At 35.1% G+C, this 22,789-nt stretch overlaps 1 protein-coding gene across 1 annotated transcript in view; it reads right to left on the bottom strand.

The window, feature by feature from the left end:
• LOC148284249 (uncharacterized) overlaps positions 1–22,789 on the bottom strand; it is a 556,808-nt gene that overhangs the window by 35,489 nt on the left and 498,530 nt on the right. The window contains exon 3 of the mRNA XM_088242419.1: positions 2,126–2,347. Within this exon, the coding sequence (XP_088098545.1) occupies positions 2,126–2,347 (222 nt within the window). The remainder of the gene's footprint in view (positions 1–2,125; positions 2,348–22,789) is intronic.

Raw genomic sequence — 22,789 nt, forward strand, 5'->3', positions numbered from 1 at the left:
ATATGTTTGTGTATGTTTTATATGTGCATTCATGTGTGTGCGTGGATGGCTCGCAGTATACATTCGTTATTTTTATTTATTTTAATTTATTACCTCCATGGAAAACGCAAATGTCAACAATTATTCTTTTCTCACTTAAAATTCTTTTTTTTTTTTTTTTTTGTCACATTTAACTTTATGAAAACTTTTAAACACTTTTAAATTTATGAAAACTTAGTTGGTCTTTTTATGTTAAAAAATTGTTGTTTTTATTACTTATTTTGTATGACTATGTTTTCTGAATAAAATAAAATAAAAAATAAATAAAATAAATAAATAATAATTAGTTTTGCTCCTGTAATATAATAAATATGTCTGCCTCGTGGTGTAATGTTCAGCGAATTTGCCTACCATGCAAGAGGTCTCGGGTTCGATTCCCGACAGGGTTAATATGAAATATTTATTTAATAAGGGTGTTTTCACACTAAAATATTTCATAGTCCCTGGACTAGTACTTGAAGCGTAAGACTGATCATCTTACCTTCATGTAACAAAAATGATCAAGATATGCTGCGCTTGGTGCACCAATGCACCATTAGGTGCGGATAGGGAATGATGATGATGAATAAATAGACGGGTATAATATTTTAGTGTAATGTAAGAAAGAGAAAATAAAATATTCTGTAAAAGATTATATTTACTTTTTAGGTACTTTTAAAGGTACTTTTTTCTTTTATAATAATTAAAAAAGGAAATATTAATTAATTTATTTAAGAGAACTAGATTCTGGAGGCATTAATTTTCCCATAATGTAAGATTTTTCTAGTTCTGTGGGTGTTTTTAACAAGTTTAGAAATGCTGTTTTTGCGATCAACACTATTTTTTAGTAGGTAATAATTATTACAGTTTTTTGTATGAAAGCGGCCTGTCTGTTTTTAGCGGAACATAGAATTGATCACTGCACCCGAGAACACCAATGTCTATTTTTTCAAAAGTGTGGACTGGCGGCTTTCTGCATAACTACGTTGCTAAATATGAGGATTGTAATAATATTATCCTCGAATATATTTATGGATTTCCAGCGGATTCGAGCCTAAAAATAATGATTGGATTTCACAAGCACTAGAGGTATATTATATTAGTTCTGTGTGAAATATAAGTGGAGGCGGATTGTACATTATACATAAAGAAAATGATAGTAAACTTTTCCCATTACACTACAACTACAGTAAGGTGTAAGCAATAAGACGGGGTGAGGAATTATCGGCATTATTACACATTGTTATTTCTCCCAGTCAACCGAGGGCTGAAGTTTGTGATAGTTCTGTTATTTTTTACCAACACTAGAGGAAATTTGCTCTAAAATTACCAATGTTATAATTATACTTCAAAATGGCACAAACTTGTACTTATTCATCTCACTTGTCTAGAAGAGTACCTCAACAATGTTTTGAGTATGTCCAAATGTTTGTACACAGCTAATGTTAGTAATATAAATTAAAAAACAATTTTTTGAAAAAAATTCTGTTTCTTTATAAAAAAATATTTTTACGCTTTAAATTTAAGATGTTTCTATTCACTCATATCAAACACACACTCACCTTGTCCATAAACCCACCCACACACATATTCACATACCAACCTACCAAAACCACACTCCACTCACTTACCCACGCATCCTCACACACAAAAACACGCACACATGCACTTCTACATGTATTAATATCTAACTGGATTTTTATAATTGTATTTATGTGGAAAACTGATTTGGCCTTATTTTATGTTTTTTTTATAATGTTTATTTATTTATTTATGTTGTGTATATTTTTTTTGTATTGCTGTTGTTTTTCTGAATAAACTAAATCAAAATATATATTAGTTTATGACCACTTACCGACTTTTTATGTCTACCGGTTTCGGGACATACGATAAAACTATGTGTATAAAATTATGTGTAGGTACATATTTTTATTTTTTTAAATATTTGAAAAAACAAAAGAGTTTATTTGTATCTATGTGGAAATGTCTATAAAAGTAACAGATGAAATACATTGCATTTGGTTTACAAATGCAGTGCCTTATGCTTCACTAAAGGGAAATGATGAAGATGTATGAACAAATAAATAGTGTGTCGCTGAGTGCTCACCAGGTCGGGGGTGATGTCCTCGTGGGCCCCCATGTCCCCGAAGGCCGCGCGGCACTCGCCGGCGCCGTCCAGCACGGCCACGTAGCGCGCGGGCTCGGCCCCGGGGCGCGCCGCCCCCAGCAGCGCGGCCCCCGAGCCCAGCGCGCGCAGACAGCGCGCCAGGTTGGCCCCCACGCCGCCGCCCGCCCGCGTCACGCGCGCGCGGTGCGTGGACCCGTCCAGCTGGAAACGAAACATTATTTATTCATTTATTTAAGACTTCAATGCGGGCGCAGTCGGTCAGACGGCTGACTGTGAAACTGGCGCTGCGGGTTCGGTCACCAGGAAAAAATCAAATAATGTTTTTTTCTTAAATAGTCCGAGTGTTGTGGTGTATTTTTCCTTCCTTCCATCTCCTCATTTTCCCACCTGCGGACAGGCGTCTTAAATAGAGGCTTGGCGGGTAATTCCGTTAGAAAAATATACACGTGCATTTGCGGTCTTATTGCTAAAAGCAATATCTTATCTTACTTTATAGCGACGAGGCACATTTCAACTTAGCTGGCTTTGGAAATAAACCGAATAGCCGCTATTGGGGGCATTGGGGCCCTGAAACGACCACAACACCCTCGAATAGTTACTGTATAGTGCCAAGGCAGTATTGGTGCGGTTTTCATACTGCGCGGGGTTAATAAGGTTGGTCGATAGGCCAGTCGAATATATTGGTTAACAGGTTTAGAGTCTAGACTAGGATGATGCCAGGTTTTGATTAGGTCGATGCTAGGTTTTGGTCTTGAATAGGGTGGCGCAAAAATGCAAAATTACTACCTCGAGACACGGTCTGGTCTATCTTAATGATTGTTTAAATCTAGAAAGACTTACACCAAAAAAGTCCAGATCTTGCCTCGAGTACAATGCGACACAATCGGGACATGGGTGCTCGCAAGCCATAGTTTGCACTGTGCTGATCGAAGAACAGCACATTATTATTTCGCTACCGACGGTTTGGAACATTGAATGGCACTAGTACCAGTAACGATGGTACATCAATTAAGCCATTAGTAAATTAAACACGAATATAGAGGCCATGTTATTATTTCTGCGTTTTTGTAAACTTTAAATTTTCAACATTGACTCCATTTCTCCGTAAAAATAGTCTCCCCTCTCGAGGCCGACTATCCATGCTACTTTCCTCAGCAAGTGACGTTTCACCGTTCAATATGATATATCCGGCCCACATAGAAGGAAGACCAGATCACGGAGGCATATTCTAAAAGAGGACGAACAAGTGAACAATAAAGTGCTTTAACTGTGAACATATTATTAAAGTCGCTGGATGACCTGTTAACCAAACCAAAGGGTTTTAGGGACTTATTAATCATATAAATATGCCTGAAAGAGCTGGCATTTGCGCCACGGTAATTGGCGGCCACTTGATCGACCTCGTATTTTAAAAATATTGTTAAAAGCAATACATATCAATACAATCAAACAAAAATTATGAAATTGTGTTGCATTTCAAAGTTATTAAAAAGAAAACATCTGCCTGGAACATAGTTACAGATCAATTTTCCGACTGAGCTCTAACAATAATACTGATTTTTCTCTTACTGAAAAAAAGGTTCCTTAAAATTTTGTTATATAAAAAAGGAGACGATGAATTTAATATTTTGATAATAATTGTGTATAACTGACGGTAAAAGTTTATATGAGAAGTAAAAATCGTAAAATTTCACCAATAAACTAATTTTCTCGAGTGAAATGGCTTAAATTGGCATTCCTACTTTTGTCCGCGGGGACGACATGACGGCATGACGACTTGACGCTGGCGGGAGACGGAACCATATTTTTATGGCCATTATAAAATATTGTTTTACGAGCTCTCCAATAAATAATAATTGTCTCGATTCCGTTTGAAAATGCGAATTATTTAGAATCAAAGGCCGAGTTGAAACGGGTAGAATTGAGAACACATTTCTCGAGCTCGAGCGAAATCTCGCTTTTGAAATTCGACAAATAGGTTTTTAAACAAAACTAAATAAAAAACAACTTTGCTTTTAACCAATTACTTACTTTTATTTTTTTCGACCGACCGATTTCAAAGCTACACGAGCTTATCATCACGGTATAATTAACTACAAGTTATTTTATTATAATGAATAACCACATAGTAAGTGCTTGAAGCCAGTGGTGTAGTCGGGTCGGAGCGCACCGGAGCGGGGCTCCGGCACTTTTTATCTGAGCGGAACGGCGCGGCGCTTTGGCTCTGGCCAGGAACAAATAATACGTTTCAAAAATATATCTACTTAAGTCTCTTCAAACAGTTCGAAATAACAACAAATGTATTTATTGCCGATAACTCGCAAAAGTCTAAACATGTGCACCCTCTCCCCCCTCCCACTTCCCTCCCACTTCACCTTAGTGGTGGCGGTGCGCTCCGGTAATTTTTGATTCAGGACTACACCACTGCTTAAACCATAAATTTTATAGGTTTTTAAAGGATAGTTAACATAGAAGTATTACAGTAGAAATATTGCTTTCTATCTTTACCATGTTATATTTTGATTTTACTAATTTTACTAATGTTCGTCCGCTCCGAGGTGTAACGGTCAGCGTGTTTGCCTAGAGGTCTCGGGTTTGATTCCCGACATGCACTAGAAGATTTTCAGCCAAAAGTAAATAAAGTTTCTTTGGGAATAAACATGAAATTCTCTCAATAACACCCATAAAGTGATATCAATAATCATTATTAAATGTTTCCCTTAGGTGAAACAGAAATTATTTTGGAAAAATCCGTGGCGTGGATATGTAGACATAAAATCTATTTAAAAATTTTAATAAAAAAATAATTGCCGAATATTAAAGAAAATTGTAATAAATTATTATAGTATGTAATTTAGGCCTCTCCAAATTTCAGGTGGCTAAATGTAAGTGTATCTCGGCCTCTTGTTGTAGTGGTCAGCGCATTGCTTACCGTGCAAGAGGTCTAGGGTTCGATTCCCGATATGATTGACTTGAAATATGTATTTAAAAATATGTTTTTAAACTGTAATATGTCATATTCCCTGGACAGGCACCTGAAGCGTAAGACTGATCATCTTACCTTCGTGTAACAAAAATGAACCTAAACTGTATAACTCATACTTTATAGACACAACGGAAAATGATCATTAAGGCTATCTTATACCAACAATTCATTTATAAACTGGGTCAAAAATATAAATGTCAACGTTTTCTTTTCCTGATAAATTTTGATTTGCTCTCGTATTTGTTCCTAATTTCACTATCAAAACTAATTTAACATTTTTTTGTATAACATTTTTTTATCTTTTCTATTTCTTTTTGACGTACCAAAAATACTTGAATTGATTAATTTTAGAGTACCTGCTGTCAACACTAGGAGTACTTTATTGTTTCATTGCTCCAGTACTTCTTCCAACCAACAAAACAATTCATTGATACCGAGACTGCATAGGTTAGGTAACACTTATGGAACGGCTGCAGACATTCTGTCCAATTCTTTACTATCTTATAAGTCCACGATATCAAGTTTATTTGTAGCTGCTCGTCAAACTACTATTGATATGTTGGTATATAACCACTTACCGACTTTTCTATGTCTACCGGTTTCGAGACGTACCCGTCTCTTCGTCAGGACACCACTGATTAGGACCAACATGCACTGATTAAATTATGAAAATATTCTCTTGTTTGAGAATTAATGAAAAAAGTAGAGGGGATGGAGGGAGGAGATAAGCTTAATACGATGTTCCACTGTGATGGTCACCCTATAAAACCTATTAAGCTTATCCCCTCCCTCCATCCCCTCTATTTTTTTCATTAATTCTCAAACAAGAGAATATTTTCATAATTTAATCAGTGCATGTTTGTCCTAATCAGTGCATGCGCTTATTAAAATGCATGTCGTGTTGGTTTTATATTTTTGTGCAACAACTATGGTGAAGGTGTATAGTGGGTTTTGTATATTGGTTTGCATGTTGGTTTAATTGGTGTCCTGACGAAGAGACGAGTACGTTTAAAACCGGTAGACATAGAAAAAGTCGGTTAGTGGTTATATACAAATATTTAATAACATTTAGTAGAATGTTTGACCACAAAGTGAATGCTTTATATATTAATAATATATTATTGACAATTCAATTCAGAATAATAATTTATCAGAATAATCCAATGTCGTCCTGAATCCACAAACGAAACAAGCACGTATTTGCGTGTAACGAAGTAAAATCGAGACTTTTAAACTAAAAAATAATAATATGAAAACTTGGCCTAGAAACAAAGCCTTCGAACAATGAAAAACTCTTATCAATCGGAAACGGGCGGCAGTTTTATGTGTCCGCTAGTTGTGAATTGACCATAATAAAAAAGATTTCGCCAAATTTATTGGAGCTGATGAAGAAATATAGTCTTCATCATAAATACGGTATATTCAACTGCGAGGCCTCCAGTCGAGGGCAGAGGACCAGAGATATGTGGGGGACAGAAGGCTGGAGGAGACCAGAGAGAGCCTCCAGAGAGAGATCTCCGATCACATTTAGATTTTAATCGCCCCTTTGTTAGATCCGAGAAATCGTAAATTGCCAAAACATCCATTTTATTTTATGTGATTTTCAGCTAAAAGTCAATAAAGTTTCTTTGGGAATAAAGGTGAAATTTTCTCAATAACATTCATAAAGTGATATCAATAATCATTATTAAATGTTTCCCTTAGGTGAAGCAGAAATTATTTTTGAAAAATCCTTGGCGTTGGATATGTAGACATGAATTCTATTTCAAAATTTGAATAAAAAAATAACTGCCTGAATATTAAAGAAAATTGTAATAAATTATTATGGTATATAATTTGGGTCTTCAAATTTCAGGTAACTAAATGTAAGCGTATCTCGGCCTCGTCGTGTAGTGGTCAACGCGTTTGCCTACCATGCGAGAGGTCTGGGATTCGATTCCTGACATGGTTGGCATGAAATAATTATTTTAAAAGGATTTACACTAGAATATTTCATAGTCCCTGGACTGGCACATGAAGCCTAAGACTGATCATCTTACCTTCATGTAACAGAAATGATCAAGAAACAATGCAGTGCCCTATGCACCGTTAGGTGCGGAAAGGTAATGGCGATGATGATGAAATGTAAGTGACCTCGCAACCGGTCGACGTACGACTAAAAATTAAAGTGGGTTTTATAAGTTTGTTAAGTATTTTTTTTTTTATATAAAAAAAAAAATTACGTCGTTTAGTAACGCGATGGGATTCATAATTCATACGTATATTATTTACACTATGTTAAAAACATATTATTGTTCCTGAAAATTTCGAACTTAGCATAATTTAAGAATAATAATGGCTCTATATTTTAATTTTAGTACTCGTATAATAGAGCTATAGTAGATTTTTTTAAATAATTTTAAGTTGATTTTTTAAAAACAAACTCGCTGCGCCATTTATAGTGACATATTAAAAGAAAAGTGTTATATTTACAGCACTCGCAACGTTATCGCCCCCCGGCAGGGGTTATCGTCCACCTCCGCCCCTACAAACAGCCCCTCGGAGACCTTTCCAAGGACGTCCGACATGCAGTGGAGTCATTATGCCATAAACTCATCCACGACGAGTTATTACGATGATTGATTGATTTCCCTACGTCCTACTTTCATTCTGAGTCGAAATTGTGCGGAAGCCAATAAATCAAATATAATATATGCTAATCTTGAGATCATGATCTTTACTCTCACCCCCGTGGGTAAACATAATCGCTCCTTATTGAACGCTGAACAATTATTATTGCGAGTCGTAGCCTTAGAATTAAGAATAGTCCAGAAACGGCATACGCGCATCAAACAGAAGGCGACTAAACTACTCTTAAAGGAGCAGTTTTTCGTTTTGACCCATTAGTTTCTTTGTAGACGTCGCTCAATACGCAACTCCCGATTTGAATTCAACTATGGCCGTGTTGTGTCGTTTTAAAGTGTAGAAATACTGCTTGAATCTTAAAGAAATAGGATGAGATCACATTTCATGTGTAAGTAGCAAATGCATTACTTTAAAAAATCTATCTTTTTTCCATCTGTCAAATTGTAAAAAAAAAACAAAATGGACATTTTGTTAGTGTTGCCAGGGTAGTAAATTTTTTTACGCTACTTTGCTCATCTAATGAGAGAACTAATGAAAATTGGGCCTCTCGGATTAAACAACGCCGTGGTGGACATTTGACCGACATTATCTTTAGAACATAAAATATAATTTAACATGACATAAAAATATAAATTTTAAATAAAATAATATTTGTTTTATTTTTTAAGTTCAAAGTTCATAAATTAAATTACTTATTAAATGACCCTTTACTTATCTACTCTATTATTTCAATCAATGTTGCCGCATAAACTATAAAATTTTAGAGAAATTAACAAATTGCTTTTTAAAAAAATATAGTTATCTTACATTTGTTGTATGATTATATTTTTCGCGATCTGGCAATATTACGCGACGACTTTACACATGCGCGCGGCAAAGGTGGGGCAAAGTGGAGAGATTTTTGGACACAGTCCGATGTATTCAAATATGATTCTACGCTCCTTCTGGACTATTCTTAATTCTATGGTCGCAGCATGTATCGGTGAAAGTCTCAATAATTTGTTCAATTATGTGTCGGCGTGCTGCATTTTGTTATTTTTGGGTGTTTCTGTTTATTTCAGGGTGTTTTTCGCTTTAGCAATCGGCGCGGCTTTATGATTCATGATCATTATTAAGTATTTATTTATGACACATTATTCTACAGGCAATTTAAAAATAGACTTTTGACGTTTACACGCTCATGAAGTTTTGTAAATATTGACAGCTAAGTGTCAGAAACAAATGCCGTACTTGATTGTTGAAGTCGCCGCAATAGTTATGTGCCGCCGAAAAACCTCACTATCGATTGACAATATCGACTTTATATTGAATATCGAACTATATTATTTTACTTATAAATTTATTGCAAAAAAAATAATTTACATACTTAATAACAGGGAATCTATACAAAACCAATTAATGTAAAATGAAAACGGAGTGTTCTCTGTTTATGATAGTCTCTATCTAACATGGCACAGCCTGTTCTAAGATGGAGATTTTTTTATCTTTAGAGCGTAAGTAGTAATATACTAATAAAACAATAACATAAAAAAGAAAAATATATAATATAAAATATTGTGCGTAAATTTTATATTTTAAGCACTAATTTTATGGTAATTCATTATAATAAAACATATAAAACAACATTTTAATATTTTTTTCCACCTACCGGTTTCAAAGCAAAAAAGCTTCTTCGTCAAGGCGTACGTAACTAATGAATTATTTCTTATTTTATTTTATCCATGTTTACTTAATACTACTCGTGGAGCTAATAAATCAAGTCTTTTTAATAAAGACACCGGATCAAAAGTACTTCGTGTTTAAAATAAAATATTATAATTAGACAACTTGGAAATCTTGGAAATTAAAAAAGTGATTTATAAGAAAAAAATAATTATGACCAAATAAACAATATTTCTTTTAGTCCATTCTTGTCTAGTTTCGAAAATATGCATCTCAAATTACCATCCTTTTAGGAAAAAAAAACTTGATTTATCAGCTTCACGTGTAGTATTTAGTATGAATAAAATAAATAAGAAATAATTAATTGGTTACGTAAATCTTGAAGAAGAAGCTTGTTTGCTTTGAAACCGGTAGGTGGAAAAAATATGGTTAAAAACAGAGTTGTTTTATTTATTTTATTAACCAACAATATTTTGAGTTTGTCGAAATTTTTGTAGACAAGGACTGGATTCAACTCCCCGGGGAGCTGTTTATATTAACATATTACAACAGAGATGAAGAATTGAAGGAATATAGATGTTCAAATATGGGCAGAATGGTGAATGTTACACAGTGTGTAAAGTGGCCACTTAAACCAGCCATTGACAGGTCATAAGCTCTGTAGATGCCTAGACTTATATATTACCTTCTCTTAAATGTTCTTCATCTCTGTTGTAATATGTTATTTCATTAAATTATATAAGGAATTCGCCATACGAATTATTAAATTTAATCAACGATAATTTTGACGTCGACCTTATTTATGTGATAATTAAAAATAGCTGAACCTTAAAAAATAAGAAATACATGCGCGATGGTCACTTAAGACTTAAGACGAGCTATGGTCACAATATAGTAGGTCTCGCACTGTCCAGAGCTGTGAGAATAGATAGTGTTTTAGATGGTAAAATTATGATTAATGTGAGAGTTGACAGCAGCGACGACAGTTCAGTGGAGAGTGATAGTAGTGTGAGTGAATGTGATTGAAAAACATTATAGAAAAAAAAATAGTTTTATCATTCTTATTTATGGTAAACAGCGCCAGCGGCGTGAGCGTGGGCATGGGTTATCCGAGTCACGTTTTCATCGTATTACATGTGGTGTATGTTGTATGTGATCCATACTACGATTCAGTACGTTAAAAGATGACACTTCCGAGTTAATCTAAATAAAGCAATTATTACTTTAATAGAATTGTACAAATCTACATCTGTTAATATCATTGTTGTATCATAATTTTTGTGGGAGTCATATAATAACTTTATCTCTTGTAATATTTTGTTTTACATTGATTTATGTATTCCTGTTGAATGACCAAATTAAACTGCTTTTATGTTTTTTATTAACTTTATTTATTTTGAGTAAGTACCAAGCGTATCAAATCTTGTAGATAACGCAGCCTAAGTTGAAGCCATCACAATACTCACACAGATGTAAAACTTGTATACAGAGTGTTACTTTTCTGTAAAAATTATATTTTATTCAATTATTATTATTCACTATTTAAAAAAAAAAACTTATTTTATGTCCAACTTGTCGTTTATTGGTTAACGCGTTAGGGTTGCCGTGCATGAGGTTAACGTAAAATATTTATGTTAATTGATTTTTTACGGCAATATTTTTCGTGTTAATATGGAAATATTTCATATGTTTGTATTTCTATGAACAATATACGGTATTTTCAGTAAGAATTTTTTTCGAAAATGTGAAAAATATTATAAAACGAACAGAGATTACTAAGACCCGGATGGTTCGTGGGAATGCGGGTTTCCCCTTACATATTTCCAAATACACGACGCGTGAATTGAAGAATTATTTTTTCCAGAAGTACTTCAAATAAATAATAAAAGTTGATCCAGAGAATGCGCATCTTGAACATATAATTTAGAATATTTTACCGTTTTCGATTGTATATGTAATTTTTGGTACTTTTGAAATGATTTTTATCCTTTTCCATACTTTTTTAGCTTGTATTATGGATTTATAATTTCAGGAGGGAGGGAGGGTCCGATGTCTTGCAGGGTACCCGCTGGCACAGCGCGAGTTTAAACTGTGCAACTCGGTTATAAGCTTAGACTTTACCCTGTCTGCGTAATCTATAAGTGCAAAAGCACTACAATTAATGATATGAATCATACACGTATAAATAAATAAATATGCTTTTCATACTGTTTTAGCCTGACATATACTTTGTTAATTTTAAAAACTTTTTTATTTTTGTATTTTTTTTTAACATTTGCACTCTTATACTCCTTCAGCTTGTATGTACATACATATAATTTTGAAACTTTTTTATTTTTTGTTTTATCTATTGTATTATATATTTATCATTTTGAATCCGTTTCCATGCCTTGTATTATGTATATTTTATAATTTTTTGAAACTTTTTTGAAAAAAATAATTATAATAAAAAAATAACTATGTACCTATGCGTGGCCTCGACGAAAGTTAATTTACCTGTAAGTATGAGAACCCGTTTCTATTCACCTCATTTGATGGAAAATCATTCAAAATGGATAAATTGATATCAAAAATCGAAAGAAAAAAGACCGCCACAACACTATTGTGAGCTGTCAAAAGTATCTTCTTATATTGCCCGAACTGTAGGCTGTCGGGAGGTTCAATAATAATAATTATTATTATTGTGGATAACTTATATAGCGCCATTTTCGTAATATAATACTAATAAAATAATGTACTTTGTCACCACATGCTAAGAATTTATTCAAATGATTTAGAGAACAGTGGGTTTTAATTTTCTTCCGAAACATCACTTCACTCTCACAGTTTCGGATCTCTGCTGGGAGAGCATTCCATGCCGTAGGGCCTGCGACCGCAAATGCGCGTTCGCCAAATTTAGTGCGCTGTTTGCGTAGAGGTATAATAACTTTTTCTTTCGACGTTGATGTAGCTGATCTAAGCGTAAGACGTCTGTCAGCTACTTCATCTGGAATGCAGAGTTCCCTTTGATATTCTGGAGCAGAGTTGTGCAGTGACTTATACATAAGCCAACAGAGTTTGTATTCCACCTTCTGCGGTAAACGTAGCCAGTGTGATTCCCGAAGTAGTGGAGTGAAATGACTGAACTCGCTGCGGCATTCAATACAGACTCTAGGCGAGTCATTTCATTCATTGGTTTCCTACAAGAGTTCTGCTATCGTAAGTTGTCGGGCCCTCACGAGTTTAGGTACACATTACATATTACACATTACATATTATGTTGTGTAGTAGGTAGGCACTAGAGTTGGCATGGCCTTCGCAGCACCTTCCTTATCGGGTATAAATCTCTGTGCAGTTGCAGTATGCAGTATGCAGTGCCTACTGCCTACGTCGGCGCTATGAAGTTACATATTGCATAATATTTGTGAAGCCGGTAATTTTAGTGCAGTGCGAAGTGTAATTAATGTTCCCCATACATTAAAACAACGCGGGGATTGCGGCTTTTCAGCAGATCTACAATAAAGATTGCGATACTTTCTTTGATTTCATTCGGTCGGTACTCACATATTTGTATGTACATTTTAACACGAATCGTAGTGCCACAGGGGCGTATGCGACTTCCGTAATTCGGCGACTGACAGCATTCTTGAACCACCCATACGAATGCAGTCTATCGAAAACCAATCGAGTTTATCTCGAGTGTCCCAAAGCACTCTACATTGACAATCGAATGCGACACCGTAACTTTAGCTGTCAAACTTCTTTCTTGTAAAACGCTCGGCATTCGTGTTTGAATGACGAGTAGGTATTTTTTTTGTAATTTAAATTAAAGTTTACAACGCTGATTAATGGTATGATGACAACGTATAAACAAATGCGCAACAAATATAACTGTGCTTATTTTTAATCTATAATCAAATTAAGTTTCACTAGAAACATGATTTCAAAGTTGTTTTACGCTTGTCAATGTCAAAATACTTATTTGAGATATAATATTATACAATATGTTTTTAAAATATATTAAATAAATATGAAATATTTCTAATAACATGAACATGTGTGTTATGTCAAAGGCAAATAAAAATTATCACTGTTGCGGTGTCTCAGTAAAACATTTTCTTTTTTTTTTTCATAAGAAGTCTGACAACCAACAATAAAGGTTTACGTGTGGCAGGAGACCAGGAGAGCTATAGATAAATATGGATTTGTTAGTGTTGCCACTTTCTCATTCAACTTTGTAATTAAATTGTCGGAGAGTTTTCAAGAATAGCATTATGACAAAGCAATCGAGATGCCCAATCGACTATTGTCGAGTGGATGACAAAATGTCACATCTTTCCAGCATAAGGCTCCAGATTCATATCTTTGCACACATGACCCCAACAACGCACTACAAACCGATAATATAACCACAAGACCCTCGACACAAACAACACCACTGTTTGTCAAAGGGAATTTGAGTATTATGAAATTCAAATCTATAACCTATTTCCACCTTCCATTAACACGGTTACTAAGTTCATTATTCATTATTACATCACACCGTGTTACTAATGGTCCTTATTAGTTAGCTGCGCCACGTTCAATATGTTTATTATTTATTGCACATTTACTTGGTTGCTGCGTTAAATTTATCAACGAAATGCAACTAGGTGTTCACCATCTCGCAAGTTGGCTTCGTATCAACAAGCTCAGTCCCAACATTAAAAAATCTAACTACATTACATTTGGTGAAAAACGAAATATTTATCTCAATATCGCTCTTGGAAATGATTATCTTGAAAAGACTGACGTGACAAAAATTTGAGAATCTACATAGATTCACAGCTCACATGGATTCACCATTTTGATTATGTTAAGTCTAAAATCTCTTCAATCGCTGGTATAATGCATAGGTTTAGGGGAGTTCTTCCGATCTCACTACGCCGCGCAGTGTACTTTTCAATGATACACTGTCATTTGGTATACTTGTCGTGCATCTGGGGATTCGCCACAAAAAAGTGTGTTTCAGAAATACAAGTAATACAAAATAGAGCTATAAGAAACAGAAACGGTATACCAATGGAAACGCATGTCAAAGACATTTCAAAACTAACTGACATTCTCCCATTTTTGGTCATACCGTATTATGAGATTGTAAAAACGGTGCTTCAAGGTGTAAATAAAGACTCCCTCATTAATATTGGCTATACCTCCAATCGTGACGTCCACCAGTATAATACGCGACAGATTCAAAATATTCACGTACCTGGATCACGCGCGACAAGGCATGGTCTAAGGTCTCTGCTGTACCTCGCTTGTAGCGAGTACAACAGGCTACCGGAGTCCTATAGAACGCCAAAAAATGACTGTATTCATTTAAAAAATTACTACTTGAGGGGGTACGTGGAAGGTGAAATTCATTTTTAAGTTCGTCTTTTTCATCGGATATTTCTTTCTTACAATATGTGTATATTTAATATGAATTTTTATAATGAATTGTTTTAATTTCTTTGTATTATATACTTGCTTGCTATCTTATTTCAGTTTTATGTACATGTTATGACTTGTTACTATTGTATAATGTTATGTCATCCACAAGCTATACATGTTTCTTGTTTTGCAGTTTTGATTCTTAAGTAACAATCAAAAGTTAATTTATATAATAATGGCCAACAGTTCGAACCCAACCGACAGGTAATCCGTCAAAGAAAATTGAATACAACTGACCTGGGCAATCCCGAAGTCCTGGTCTGCATCCAATTCGTCTTCCTGGTCACTTCCTAGGAGATGGATTAACTGTTGATTCTGAATTTTAACACCTTCGCGATTATTTCGAAGATTTAAAAGGAGATTACAAAAACCCAGTGGCGTGCCCAATATGGCGAAATTTGCAATAATAATTTTTAATGTATTTCCGCCCGTGTGCAGTGACGGAAGACCAGGCGAGCCATCTGTCGACGCCCATTAAAACTACGTATTTGATTAACTAATCAAATACGTAGTCCTTTTCGGTTGACTTCATATTTTCTCAACAGATGTCACTGCCGTGACGAATTCGAACCGATGGCCATTACAACTATATTATTATTATTACCATACCTTTATGTAAATATTATTCTGTCCCAAAATGAGTTTGTTGTAACTCCTGGGAGTACAAAAAAAAATTGTATGATTTAATAAAAAAATTAAAAAAACTACCTACTGGGCCTTAGTGTGAATGTTGAAATTACTGTTGAAAATGATAGTTGATTACGGGCAATATGTCGGGGCCGCACTAGGCATTCATATAAAGTTTGAGTTTTTATCGAGTAGAAGTCGATTCAAATTTTACTCGAAAATAGTAATGATAACCTTGAAATCGCATTTAAAATGACGTGTCTAAATTTTAGGCAGCTACGACTCGCCATTTCGGAGATGTAACGGACAAACAAACAAACTCAACACAGGACTTTGGTTCCATGGAGTTGGGATTTATGTCTCAATAAATGTAACATAAGTTTATTGTGAATAAAATGAATAAATAAATAAAAAAATAAACACACACATGTATTTTCAGTTTTATAAAATAAATATAGGCGAATTATAGAAAAATAAATTGCATAAATACACAGGTACATATTCAAAAGTATTTCCAATGCAAATTAATATCCGTTTGGCAATTCTCGACCTGAGTAGGGGCCATTGTTTTGCCGCGAACTGTAGCTAACTTAATACCCAATAGTCATATAATGGTTCTCCTACGTTTGAGCTCCTCTATAGCTTGACGCATTATTACTCTGAGGCATATTTAGAATATCACGTTTCTGTAAGTTTTTTTTATCAACGCCATAATTATTTTTTTTATTCAACGAAATATACATATATTTACACAATTTGTGCCATATATAAATGTACAGTTGGCATATCATATTCTTCTATTCGACATTTATTGACGCTTTCTAGTAAATTGCGTAAATTAATTCATATAAATGGTGCATCGATTAACTATATGTACTCTTTTTTAATGAGAGCCCATTTATTATTTTCAAAGTATTTTATCTAATAACTCCAGCCATGCCTAATACGCTTAACTCACTGTAGCAAAACGTTCGCAGACTCGGAATCAAAACAGACAAATTTTACCAATCTATTTTGCGGAATGACTATGATGTCAAAGCAATGACAGAATATTGGTAAACGGAAAGCATTTTTGATAGATAACCTTTTCGATCAACGTTATGAAGTTTTTCGACGAGCTCCAGGTGGGCGGTGGGGGCGCACGTAGTGGCAGAGTGCTTGCAGCAGTCCGTCGTGAATTTTGTGCTAAGCAAGTACATTGTACCGATATCATCGATGAACTTGTGTGGGTTACTCTTCCTGGAAGAGTATCTGGTAAAAAATCACATTGTATGTACATATATCCCAAATGGGTCGACTCTCTTTTGTTTGCTTCATTATTTCTCGAACAGTTTTGCTGCGGATGATGTTACTAGTTATAAGCGATTTTATTATACCCAACTTGATTTGAAGTAAACGTATCGGCCACAATTACCTTTTCCCATCTCACTCGAGTATCGAAACAATTAGTAAAAACAAAAAATACCCGAGGTGGTACAGTACACTCCTTCCCTTATAAACGTAATTAAAGGAAATAGTAAGATGCACAAAAATGGAAACAAACTGTTTTATTATGATTATTATTAGGTTTAAAAAACAGATTGACTATTAACATTAATAAGTGTCAGCAAATGACTTTTTAGCGCAGTCGTTCTAAAAAACGAAACGATTCATATAAAATCAACGAGTCGATTATAAATAATTCATCTTCGGAAGTCCGTGACCTTGGCCTTGTACCCATTAATTAAATTAGCTACCCATTAATACTAAATGCACCCCTGTACAAGCATTACTACTACCCATTCTAGATTACGCTGATGTTTCCACGACTGATTTAAGCTGTGAGCAACTCGATAAACTTGAATGACTTCAGAATACATGCATAAGGTACATTTTTGGTCTTAGGAAATATGACCACATTTCTGATTATCGTAGGCAACTGAAATGGCTCAAAATTAGACAGACTATCACTCCCTCTCACTTCTGTTCAATGTACTTCATAGTCCTAACGCTCCTATATGTCTGCGTGGAAAATTTCAACGCTTATCAGTTCATGGTTTACCCCTTCGTTCATTAAAAAGACTATGCTTTCCATAATAAATAAATAATTTTGTATTGTGATTTGAAACGGCTTACTGTGAAACTGGTGTCGCGGGTTCGATTCCTGCCAGTTTAAAAAAAAATGGGTGTCGTGACGTATTTTCATAATTTCCTTACAAATTTTCTCCTTTCCCACCTGCTGACAAATTTATGAATTGAGGCTTAGCGGGTTATTCCCCTATAAAACAAAAAAAAATCGAAACGTCTGTCGATGTAGCTAGTACAGAAATAACGTATCTATTATTTTCTCTTTTCTTGTCTACGAAAAACAATACGTCTTATCTTCAACTCAATCTTTATTTTTACTCATATTGATTTAATTAGGCTACACACTTATTTTATATAATTTTTTGAAAGATGGTGGAGTTCTATAATTGAGGATATACGATATACGTATATGAAGAATGATACGAATGCTTATTTAAAAATGGTATGTATTTTGCGTATCCTTTTTGAACCTCCAAATAAAACAAAATTATACATCAGTGAGTGTACCAATGTACTGAAGGAATTTCGGCCCGGTTCTGAAAAATTAAATTCCCTTTAAGCTTTTGTACATAACATACATACTTGGCTTTAAATTTTCTTCCAATTATATTATTGTTTGATCGTACTTATTAAGGAATATTATGTAAAGAATTCGTGGGCGGGAGATACCTGTACTGCTCGGAGTAATGAAGTAACCGTTTCAAATAATCCTCATTGGGTTAAACGGCTTTGTGAATACTAACGACCCCATTATTCGAGGGAGGTCTTTAGAGAACGACTTGACTGAAAATAGTAAGGGGGAAATCGGGTAAGATGATCGAATAACTACGAATCCGAATGCGCAATTAACCCCTGATTTACATAGGTAGTTGTGATAATTAATGAATAATGATTATCGTCTTTGAAGGTTAGCAAAAGTCAATTTTTTACATTTATATATACGCCCAATGGGCATTTTTAAGGACATATTTAAACATAGGAAATTTTAGATTTTAGAAAGAGACAATAGTATATAGTAGACTTTGTGGGAGTGGAAGCGGGAAGAGGTGTTTGTAATTGAATTTGATTCGGTGATCGTTTGAAACTTGTTATCACAACTTGTTACAACAACTTGTTATCAAAGAAATCAAGACTGGTATGTTTGTTGGCAGACCTAAGAATTCTGGGCATAGGGGAATGAAAACCATAGTTAGTTCTATGGTTATCGCGTTATCGGTATGAAAGAGCAAGCTTTGTCTGAGGTCTCTAGTTGGGATATTTAATTTTATTGCGTTCGGGCGCATCAAAAAGTGAGTTGAGAATATTAAATAGGACTAGAAGGTCGGATTTATTTTGACTGTCTCGAAGAAAATATATATTTAAGCTAGTTTTCAACTCACTATACGTTTATTGGTTTATTTATTAGAAACATATTTTTACTATAAGTCGATCACAATTTTTGAAGACAAAACTTCTTTCCATACTTGGTTTTCGCACTTTGTCGAAGGATACAAACGAACGAATCGCTTAAAGCTCTCGCAAATCAGTAGCGGTCCATGTGATGATGAGACAAATCAATATGTTCATACACTGTTAAAACAGTAAAGGCGATTGCTGAAATAAACAAAAGGTCACCGAATGCCGAACACTGTCTTGCAGGAACGGAAGGTCTGTTGATGTCTGTCAATAGTTCGGCTTCTCCGGAATGAGTTTTCCGTGGTTCCTTAACAAGGCCACATACGGTTATCCCACAAGGTCCTGGCGCAATAGTTAGAGTAGTCAGAAGGAACGCAACTTGTGCAAATATAAGCCTCGTAAAAAATAAGCACGGGAAAAAATAAACAATTGTCTTAAAAAAAATCACAACAAAACAACGAGACGAGGAATTGTTGAGAGACTTAAATTAAGGCGATTGAATCAGGTGGAGGAGAACGCCGCAACCGTGTACATTAGACACAGTTCTAATAATATTATTTATCTTATATATTATCTATGTATACATGCCCAGTTATCTGTATTGTTCCCTTATAAGATAAATAATAAATCCTGGACTTGCACCTGAAGTGTGAGACTGATCACTTTACCTTCGATGTAACAAAAATAAATAAGACACGCTGCACCCGTTTAGTGAGTCCTATTGTTTCCCCAAGTGATGTTACCACCACTAGTTGGATTATTGCAGCGCGGTGCACTCAGCCAGCAGACGGAGACCGCCAGCAGTCTGGAGGGGGGCTCGCAGGGTGGAGCGGGGGGCCGGCCGGTGGGAGGGGCGAGCCAGTAAGCCGTCACGTGACCTGTCGTCGTTTTTCCGTAGGCACAAAAGGAAATATCGCCGACGTGAGAGCTTTTCCGATTGGAAAGGAATGCAGAGGTTTAGGCGGTGGATTGGGAATGAGCACGTACCGAAGGAATAAGTAACGATTTGTTCCAGATAGTCCTATATATTGAACTCGGAGAATTTCTAAATCAAATGCCTATTTCTCGAAATGCTAATAAACTCGAACGTGCGTGCGATGACTTTTTAGGGGCATTTGCGTATGGAGCTCGCGTAAGAAACACACTTTAAAACTTAAATAAATTAGGATCAGAGGGCGTATGTGTTTATGATAAAAGCCTATATTGTGAAGAATATCAAACTTATTGATACGAACTATCATTTGCACTTGAAAAATGTATTCAAAACATATTTCTGCCGGTTTACGCGTCATTTATTATAAATGAATATTTTGTTTTTGGAAAGTATTACTTGTCTTTTCTCGTTTTCTTTTTTCACATCCGACCCTAAGTGGAGCAAGCGAACGTCATTAGACGCCTCCGGGAGACATTTTCGTCAGCCAAACACTCTCGCCTCCCTCAGTTCCGCGGAATAAAGCCGAAATATCGTCATCGACGGTCTTCCAGTACGCGGACGGCGGCGGCGGGAGTCCGTAGGTGTGAAGAAGAAGCAACGCGGATTGAGGGTCGCTCGAGGCATCCGCAGCACGTATTACATACAACGTCGGCGTAACTGTACTTTGAAATTATTGCAATTATAAAACTAAGTTATCACTTTTTTTGAAAACCAGCAAAACACGGTGGCTCGAAATGGTACTTCATAACCAAAAGTCGCAGCGAGTTGATCGGCACACTGTTGTTGGTTTAATTCACGTCGAAAGTTATAGAAAATCATCGCACGAAAATGTCTACGATTTAGTTCCATTTTTTCAACAAAATTGTTCAAGTATCTGTAAACAACAAAAATACCACTCGTATGACAAAACGTTCTGAAAACGGGTACCATTAAAAAGAGCAATCTTTACGATGACAATGTCAGATTTGACATATTCACACTGGTGTTGCCATATCTTAAAACTTAAGTAGCAACCCTCGTATAAGCTAAAATATTTTTAAAAATCAATATGTGACAGTTTATTTCCGCACATGAAATTGAATATCAATTTAAACCTAATACCGTATTCTGAAAATGTTTCGTTAAAACAGTTTTTTTTTATAATTTTGCGAAAATGTTGATATTTCTGATCTGTTTTTAGTTTTAAAGTTTGACAGAATCATTGTTTCTCTAATTCTCTTCGTATCGAAATGCGATACAATTTATTTTATTATGTATCTGTTTAGCTGTCTGAAAAATGGGAGCGCGATTGACAGAAAATAAATTGAATAACAGTCGTATATTACTTCCACTTCCAAATCGAGTCAACACACACGTACTATAGCGTGAACTGTGTAGTGTGTACTGTGCAGAGTAGAGCCTGGCGTGCTCGCGTGTGCCAGCCACAAGGTACAGAAGATAAAAATCTAATCACTACAAGCACTTGCATTGCTATCCGACAGGATATTGACGTTCCATTAAAACACAAATACGCGTCCTGAGCTTCACACAGACAAAAGGGCATCAAAGTAGAGGAGGCCGAGGTAAGTTGACACAAGGAGGAAGTTGACACACGGCCCACGCGTGAAAAGTTGATACAATATTGCGTTCCTATTAGAAAAAGTCATTTTTTTATAAACAAGCTCTCTGAACAGAAACTTTTATTGTAGCACAGTATCATAATATATAATTAACTATCTTCAAAATCGGAATCATGTTTTGCCTACTTTAGTTTAAAGTAGTAAAGAGCTGACTCTTTTGAATGCCATTAAAGACTTCTATTTCTTTTGCCATCTTAACCAAGTATTCATTATTGATTCTCGACACATCGATTTCTCTAACATTGTGGAAATTAAAAATTATATTTGAATCACTTTTGTTATTATTAAAAATGTAATGAAAAAAAAAACATTGTTTTTAACCACTTATTACAAATTTAATCACCAACCAGTTTCGGAACTATACATCCTCCTTTATCGAGGTACATTGCGAATAGAGATTGAATGATACTTCGAGTGTCCACATTATAAACACTGAGACTGATTTAAACAAGTTCATTTAATATGTTTATTATTATTTATATCGCTCGCACTTTCCTTATGTATTTTTTGTGTACTCGCATTACTGTCAATGATTGTTTTGAATGTGTTTGTAACCCCTGTTTTCGAAAGCAAACGCTCGCTTTATTATATTATTATATACTCATATGTTTACTTACAATTTAACTTTATTTATCTACAACGCAAGTATCTACATCTTTATGTCTCTTTTATTCGCACATTTATTGCAAACTATATCCGCTCGCCCGCTCTAACACATTACATTAATTTTTTTCTGCTTAAACTACTTACCGGTAATCTTCGGAATCAATACTCGCATGTTTCTATTTTAATTTGTTTCATAATTATGTTAATTAATATTTACGATCTTTCTTATGGCTAACACCAACTTAAATATACTGTACCAGAATGTAAGGGGATTACGTTCTAAGACTACTATATTCCAACGTAATTTAAGCATATCTAGTTACGATATTATAGCTCTATGCGAAACGTGGATAAACGACAACATTTCCGATAGTGAACTATTTGACAGCCGCTATATGGTTTGGCGTCGCGATCGGGATTACACGGCAACGGGACAGTCGCGGGGCGGCGGTGTTCTCCTAGCGGTACGTAAAGAAATATCAGCTATTGCCCAGCCGACATTTAACTCCAGCGCTGAAGATCTGTGGCTAACGCTATCTCTTAATCTCGCAGGTACCCGCACGCGCACCAAACTACACTTATGTGTTCTATACCTATGTAAACAAAAATCAGGCAATTCCTTTTCCGACCAATTGATAAATTTTTTCTCTAAGTTAAATATGACAATTTCT

Source organism: Micrasema longulum, unplaced genomic scaffold, assembly GCF_059751315.1.
Source record: "Micrasema longulum isolate JH-2025_06_02 unplaced genomic scaffold, ASM5975131v1 h1tg000137l, whole genome shotgun sequence".
NCBI classification, from domain to species: Eukaryota; Metazoa; Arthropoda; class Insecta; order Trichoptera; family Brachycentridae; genus Micrasema; species Micrasema longulum.